Genomic DNA, 8,674 nt, shown 5'->3' on the forward strand with positions numbered 1-8,674 from the left:
TATTTCAGAACAAGACAACAATGAGGTTCTCCTTCAAGTACCTATAGAACAAATTCAACAACCTGAAGAAGTAGAAGTGCCATTAAGGAAATCCACTAGAGAGAGGAGAAGTGCAATTCCTGATGATTATATTGTATTTCTTCAAGAATATGTGGATGGCATTGGTTAACAGAAGATGATCCATTGAACTTTTGTCAAGCCATGAAAAGTTCTAACTCTCAAAAGTGGATCGATGCCATGAAGGATGAGATGAAGTCTATGCATGATAATGACGTTTGGGATCTTGTCGAATTACCTGAAGGTGCGAAATCTATTGGTTTCAAATGGATATTTAAAACCAAGAGGAATTAGAAGGGTAATATTGACAGATATAAAGCTCGTCTAGTAGCTAAAGGCTTCACTCAGAAAGAAGGCATTGATTATAAAGAAATCATCTCTCCAGTATCTTCGAAGGATTCTTTTAGAATAATATTGGCACTAGTTGTTCAGTTTGATTTAGAGCTACATCAGATGGATGTTAAGACTGCGTTTCTTAATGGTCACATTAAGGAAACGATCTATGGTGCAACCAGAAAATTTTGTGTCAGATGGCTCAAAGTCTATGGTATGCAAATTAAAGAAATCCATCTATGGGCTTAAACAAGCTTCTCGTCAATGGAATCACAAATTTCATCAAGTTATTACCTCGTATGGTTTTGAGGCAAATAAATTTGAAGATTGTCTATACCATAAGTTCAGTGGGAATAAATTTATCTTCCTAGTATTATATGTCGATGATATACTGCTTGCTAGCAGTGATATGAGACTATTGTATGAAACCGAGAGATTTCTAATGAAGAATTTCGAAATGAAAGATCTCGGGGAAGCTTCTTTTATATCAGGTATTCGAAAACTGAGAGATCGCTCTCAAGGTATCCTAAGGTTATCACAAGAAAGCTATATAGATAAAGTCCTAGATAGATTTGACATGAAAGATAGTAAACTAGGGGATACCCCTATAGGTAAGGGAGACAAGTTTAGTCTCGAGCAGTTCCCCAACAATGACCTTGAAAGATATGAGATGCAAAAGATTCCTTATGCATCTGCAGTAGGAAGTCTAATGTATGCTCAAGTTTGCACACATCCTGGCATAACATTTGTTGCGAGAGTTTTGGGCAAATATTTGAGTAATCCTGGAATGCATCATTGGAAGGCAGTCAAACGTGTTATGTGTTACTTGAAGAGAACAAAGGAGTACATGCTCACTTATTGGAGGTCTGAGATTTTAGAGATCCTTGGGCACTCTGACTCCGCTTTTGATAGATGCCTAGACAGTAGATACTCTACCTCTAGATATGTGTTTGTATTGGCTGGAGGTGCTATCTCTTGGAAGTATGCGAAACAAATGCTTATAGCTCCTTCAACCATGACTGTGGAGTTCATGGCTTATTTTGAAACATCACACCATGGCATATGGTTGCAGAATTTTGTCACCGGCTTATGTGTGGTATATGGTATTGAAAGTCCATTGAGGATTTATTGTGACAACAAGTCCGCGGTTCTTTACTCCAACAACAATATGAGTTCTACAAAGTCAAAATTCATTGACATAAAGTTTCTAGTTGTTAAAGAAAGTTTTCAAAATGGAGAAGTTTCCATAGAAAATATAGGGACAAATTTTATGCTAGTTGAGCCACTGACTAAGGGTTTGGTACCTAAAGTCTTTCATGAGCATGTTGCTCATATGGGTGTTGTTCCTTAGGATACCTTAGTTCAGTGGGAGTCTATATGTTTTATGTTTTGCTTTGGATATTATATACAGTTTTTTATGCATAATAAAGATGATGGTTTGTTATTTCATTTTTGAAATTGTACATTGTAACAATTGTGTTGCAAATTAAAGACTTTGGATTGATCTCACTAAAGAATAAAGAAGGACCAGTTGGAAATAGACATGTTTGAGATCATATTGCATGAAATTTCCATGTCACTCATCCATATTTGATCTATGTCATTGAGTATATTAATATGGTGATCATCGTGGTCGAGTCACACTTAAATGTGATGAAAGTGGCGGTGGTTCCATAGTTGATATATGAGAAGGACCATATTATATTATGAAGAAGTCTAAAAGTAAATAACATACGGATGTGCGCCTAAAGAACCTGTGATATAATTGTTTCAGGAAGATATGAAGATCAAGTGGGAGATTGTTAGAAATTTATAATTTCTAATTAAGGTGGGTATTATATACTTGATACAATGATATCAACTATTTATTTCCGGGGTTATATTATAAGTGATCTAATTACTGGCTCCCCTTAGATTTCTAAAAGCTGATAACGGATATGGGCTTAATGGGTGGATACCCATCAGGTTAACCCATATGGGATAATGAGAACCCTATAAGTTAACGCATAAGGAAGGTTATGGTCCTCAACACACCAAATCAAATTCAGTTTTCTCCTCTCCCCATCAGAGTGAAAACGCAAGTACCAAGAGGAATCAAGGATTTGGTTGAGGAAGACCATCATACCACAAAATCTCTTTCAGAAACGTAGATCAAAGGAGCACATCCAGGAACATGGATTCAGGTATGATACTTCATCCTTTGTTTCATATATGTGTGTGAGAATCATGAGATTTAAGATCCTAGGATTGGTATTTTACCAATCATAAGATATTCCCAACATAGTGATGTTGATTCTTAGAAATCAACCAGAATGAAAAAGAAATTATTGAAGACATTTTCATTCAAATCAAATAAGAAATGGTTACAACTTTATATAGAAAATTTGGATGTAACTGCTTTAATTGACTTTCTTCTAGAAGGTAACTATTTTGACTAGCTTTCTTTCTAGAAGGGAAGTCTAAAATAACCAACTCTAGTTACAACCAAACTCATTGCCTATGTTACATAATAATAATTAGAAATAATATGCCTGACATATTCAGTCACTACTGAGCTCGGCACAATCAGTCATGGTGCATCAGAGATTCGGCCAGACACTCAGCCAAATACTCCGTCACAACATACATTCACTTGGCCAAGGCACATCGCACTCGGTCATGTAGCTCGCCCAAGTGCTCAGTCATGGCGCATCAATCACTTGGCCATGACATATTCAGACTCACTCGCATGACTCATCTAGATACTTGCTCATGGCGTACTCCAGCAATATGCTACAGCAAACACATATAACCTTAAAGAAGAGAGAGTTCATGAAGTGTTGAAGGATATTGTCAAAGATTTAAAAGAAGGGACATTTGAGAGCAAAGGTTGGCCTAAGTCTCTATGTTGGGAATGCTTGAAATATGTTATTGTGTTAGTCTCGCATTGCGTAATATTTTAATAGAGTAGAGTATCAATGTTATATATTGGACTCAAGTACCTTGTTATAATGTGCACCAGATATAAGCACCAAATAGAAACACCTCATGGGAAGGTGGGCCAATGGGTGTGCTAGGGTTTGTAATCTTTATTCTCTAATAATATCTTGGTAGCCGCTTAGCGCTCTCGATGATGTAGGCATAGTTGGCCGAACCTCGTTAACAAGTTCTCTTGTTTCTTCTCTTCTCTTTATTTTATGCGCTTTATTTGATTGCTTGTGGCCAACATTGTGCAACGATCGCTTCCGTTGCACCAACAATTGGTATCAGAGCCAATTGGTAGATGGCTCTTAACCCATACAGCGTATAATGGCTAAAGAGGGTGAAGGCGTGATGGGTAGACAAGATGTGTCAAAGGTAGTGGCAAAGATAGAGTAGATGAGTTGAAGGATAAGAAAACATGGCGAAACTGTTGTGGGGGCGATATATGTTGATCCAGAATCCTAGAAATTCATGTAGTGGATTAAGATCAAGGTGGAGATAGGGACTCGTGTGTTGAGTTTGACCCAGAGCAAATGCTGACAATATCTCTCTAGATGTTGAGAGAATGTTCTCATTTGAGATAAGAAGTGAAATATCCTAATTGTGTGTCTGAGACATCATAGTGAAGGATGTTAATTGTTAGTAGATCCACAAAAGCATAGAGGTGTTAAACGGGCATTGGCTTTGATGCTAGTTGTAACACGAGTATTGGTAGAGATGCAGAGGTGTGACATGGGCATTGGCTTGGATGTAAGGATGTGACACAAACATTAGTTAGTATTGACGCAAAGTGTGTGCTGTGGGTATACTCCTTAGGTGGAGTATGATAGTTCTTTTGAACTAGGATTGTCGGAGTAGACAATGATGGTAGTGGTTGAGGCTTTCCAAGGAAGCTCCAAGGTTCAGTTTGAGTGAGTATTGAAGAGGACGATTGTTGGTGAACTTTTGTGTAGAGATTCCAATATCTCAAAAGACTTCCTAGCAATAAGTGACTAGGTGGTGTGTTCCATTTGATGGCGGTACAAGAAGCTGCACTACAAGTTTGGAGAGTTAGGCTCTTAGTAACATCGTCAAGGATACTCAGAAGGTCTATGTTGTAGGGGAGTAGTTAAAGAGAATTAGACATTGAACAAGGTGAAGTCATATATTCACTAAGGTGGAGATTCTTGTGTAGATTTCTTAAGGAGCAAGATATTTGTCTATTTCAATCAAGGTGGTCTCTGTTGGGAATGCTTGAAATATGTTATTGTGTTAGTCTCACATTACCTAATATTAGAATAGAGTAGATTATCAATGTTATATATTGGACTCGAATTCCTTGTTATAATGTGCACTAGATATAGGCATCAAATAGAAACACCCCATGGGCAGGTGGGCCCATGGGTGTGCTAGGGTTTGTAATCATTATTCTCTAATAATATTTTGGTAGCCGCTCAACGCTCCGGGGATGTAGGCATAGTTGACCAAACTTCGTTAACAAATTCTCTTATTTATTCTCTTCTCTTTATTTTATACCATTTATTTAATTGCTTGTGTCAAAGTTGCACAAGGATCACTTCTGCTGCACCAAATCTCTTTATGCCTATACTTTTTTCTAAAGCTCCTATGAATGCCAACCCAAGAATTCTTGCTATAAAGTACCCTACTATCTGCATCTAAGATATTTGTGCTCGTTATTTTTAGAATATCTTCAATTCCATGATTTTCAAATAATAAAATAAGAATATGTCGTGCTATTGATCTTTTTTAGTATCTCTTTGTAATGTTGGTGTATTAATATTCCTCAATCAAATCCTGGAGTTCCTCATGGGGCTACATTTATCTCTAATGGAGAATAGGGGAAACTGCTTTGTGATTTAATAATTAAACCATTAGATTTTCCTAGAATTGATGGTTAAGATATGGAGTAAGTTTTTTAAACTTACTCTTAGAGTACGTGGATCACTCTCTTGGAATACGTGGATCACTCTCTTGGAATACGTGGATCACTATCTTGAAGTAAGTAGATCTCCAATCTTGAATTAGTGAGTAAATCTAAATTATTATATTTCCCTATAATTGATAGTTAAGATGTGGAGTAAGTTTTTACATATAGAATAAGTGTAGCCCTCTCTTTATTATATTGTTGCAAATGTTTCAATATGTTAGATTTTCATTATACCAATAGGCTCACATTGGTATCTACTAGTATTATTAATATCGTATCGGTCATCAAACCGGTTAGGATATTGATATAGTGGTATAACGGTTTAACTGTGGTTCACTAATTAAACCGCATACCCGTGAAATTAGATATACATATATAACATATTAATATTAATGAAAAATCAATAAAAAACGAATATTTTATATTTTCATTAAAAAATACTGGTATGTCCGGTGTGGTTCAATTGAAAACCGGGCAGTATGACTAGTTTAGACCAGTTTTAACCATAATGATTGTTTAACCGGTATAATTATTGTACCTTACCGATATTGCGATCGGTTCACCGGTTTAACTGGCTGTTATGAAACAGTTTTAAGAACACTCCTATCTACTCAATAAGTCAGGATCAATTTCTAGAAATCATTAAAGTTATTGACCACTTTTGTTATAACCCTTTAAATAAATAGCTACTACAATTGCACATGATGGGAGATATTAATTAGAGATCATAAGTTTCAAACAATTATGTCAAGACAGGTATAACTTGCAATATTGCCTTCTTCACAGTTGAAGAAGAAGCAGCTAATCCGTTGAGGTTTGCATTGCATTCTACTTGGATTTATTCAAGATTGAAGTCTCACATTGGATATGAGAGAAGAAGTAAAATGATTCATAAGTAGAAAAAGCTCATAGCACTATTATCTTAAGGTTTTGGTTCAAAACGTGATATATCACTTGTGACTTTCCACTCTTCCCATACTCCGATAATAATGGAACTCTCCAGTGGTTAGAGGCTCCCTAGTCATGGTCAGGTCCAACAAGTGGTATAAAAAATCAGAATCAATGGTTTGGCTTGAACATCATGGACTGAAAGGGTGGAAGACTCTATAAATGGAAAAAGTCCGTTAAAATAATAATGGAACTCCTCAATGATTAGAGGCTTCTTGATAAATTAATAAGTTTAATAAAGAATAAACCGTTATACATTCCATGCAAATTGTTTATTGAACCTACTTTAATCCCTTTAAAAATGATGTTGCAGGTTACTGCTACATTCTTTACATATTTAACCTCTTTCCATTATTAATATGACAGAAACAGGCAATCTGGTAAAGCTAACAGTGTTCATAAAATTCATATTATGACAATATGACTCTACATGATTCTTACTGATCTTTTTGTAACATTATGTCTTCTCAATTTATTAATAAGTTTACTTGAGAATAAAATGTGATACATCCCATGATGATTATGTTTATTTAGCTAATATATATGGTAGTTGAATTTAATGAAATGAATAGCAAACTTCAAATTTTAAATAACTTTCATATATTTATGAGTGACTTAGGATGACATTTGTCAAATTCTAATATATGGTAGGTTGGGTTTACGTTGTTTTGCGATGTCATTGGGGAGACTTGCGGCATGGAATCTAACACACTAGTGCAAATCTACCATTCCATTGAATCTGAAAGGCTTCCACAACTTCAGGAGGGAGCCCCATCTTCTCTTCCAGGAACTAGGCATTATTTTTTGGGTGGCTTCTTCTAATAAAACTAGTTCTGGAAGGGGCAAATCCTTTTCCATGACCCTAATTCATCAAAATCCACCTTTGATGGTTCAGTTCCATTTGCTTCTTAAATGTCACCAAGAACAATATACTATTTATTTTAATCATCATTTGTCAGCAATGGAATAAGCAGAAGATTGAAATAGAAAACCATGATTATTCTTTTTCCAATGATAGTAGATCTACAATTGATTTTGGAATAGGACAATGCATGAACAGCTCTATAGATATAACACACAAAATAAGACTAAACTTATGCACCATCAAATTTATTCTCTTACATAAATTTACATAAAACTTACATGAACAGCACAAGAACTACCTTTTAATTTAACTTATTCAACCTGTGTTTACTTCTGGTTGCCCCTTATAGCCATTACTCTCAGATAAAAAGTACTTCAAAGGAAACATGACAATCTTTATGTAAGCATTGAATATGTTACAAAAGTGGACATGTTTTTCAACAAAGAGCTGAACTATGATTTCTGTTCAAGAACACAGGACTTGGGGTTCTTCATTGGAGGGCCTTTTTCTCTTCGCTCTAATTCTTCCAACCGGAACGTGATCAACTTGTCCCAATTCCCTCCTTCAAACAGAACCCCTGCTTTTCCATCTGTGATTCTTTGAACAATACCACAGTACATGTAAAATGGGTTATTCTGGTTCTTCACAATGGCAATCATTCCTGGCAGTAACAAAGGAAGTTCTGGTGCTTTTGCCTTCTTTGTCAGTGAAAGATTCAAGCCTTTGTTTCCTTCACTTTTATTGGGAGGTGGGTTTTCCTCAATGAATTTTTTCAACCCTTTCTCACCCCCTGGGAACCCTCCAGTTAATCCCATAAGTTCTTTCTCAAAACCATCTTCTGCACCAACTTCAGTAGAAACTATTGATCCACCTGAGTTTTCTTCTTCTTGCACTTTTTCACTTTCTTCTGCTGCTGATGGTGATGGTGTTGATGACTTTTCATCATTACCAACTTGCTTTTGCAGCTCCTTTTGAAGACCTTCTTCTCCATTGCAGAGTCCTCTGCCTCCTAGGATTTGGAACAAGTCAAATTTGGCACATGGTTGTAGTACTTTGTAGCTTGGTTTGGTGTGAATGGTGGAAGGCTTACTGGGAAGGTGATGATTAGTGAAGTTATCTTGGCCAAGGAACTTGGATCGAAGAAGAGAACCATGCAGGCTATGAACAGCAACAAATGTAGACATTCTCAACTGTTTAATAAATTGGATACTGACAGCATTGGTGAGATGAGGGAATGAGATGTGTGAAAAGAAAAGGTTTCGTGCTCTAATTCTGACCACAGGTTCTTCTTGGATAGCCCTATCTTTTTAATGAAGAATCTTATCCAGAAAAGATTCCTCTTATTTCATAATTACCACAGCACAAAGTTCATTTATTGAACTATATTGGTATCTATGAAAAGTTAGTGTATAACCATGGATGACAATAGGCCTGAATGAGTCTGTGTAGTGCACTACCTAGACCTATCCATTCTATAATTTCAGGACTTAGACCTGCCTCAGACCCATGTAATCTGTTGGGTCTGCAACCTGCACGTCTTTGAGTACCCAATGGATCAATGTGTACCAAAATACTTCAAAATT

The 8,674-nt window shown here is 36.2% G+C and overlaps 1 protein-coding gene across 1 annotated transcript; it reads right to left on the reverse strand.

The window, feature by feature from the left end:
* Positions 1 to 7,204: 7,204 nt before the first annotated feature.
* Positions 7,205 to 8,396, reverse strand: LOC109340901 (NAD(P)H-quinone oxidoreductase subunit S, chloroplastic). Its single transcript, XM_019578673.1, has one exon. It carries the CDS (start codon positions 8,273 to 8,275, stop codon positions 7,544 to 7,546), a length of 732 nt encoding a protein of 243 aa, XP_019434218.1. The 5' UTR covers positions 8,276 to 8,396; the 3' UTR covers positions 7,205 to 7,543.
* Between the last annotated feature and the right edge of the window lie 278 nt (positions 8,397 to 8,674).

The sequence above is a fragment of the Lupinus angustifolius genome, unplaced genomic scaffold, assembly GCF_001865875.1.
Source record: "Lupinus angustifolius cultivar Tanjil unplaced genomic scaffold, LupAngTanjil_v1.0 Scaffold_284_19, whole genome shotgun sequence".
NCBI classification, from domain to species: Eukaryota; Viridiplantae; Streptophyta; class Magnoliopsida; order Fabales; family Fabaceae; genus Lupinus; species Lupinus angustifolius.

Bases quoted from the DNA above. Each gene is read 5' to 3' on its own strand.
- LOC109340901 (XM_019578673.1), bottom strand. From the start codon at position 8,275: ATGTCTACATTTGTTGCTGTTCATAGCCTGCATGGTTCTCTTCTTCGA.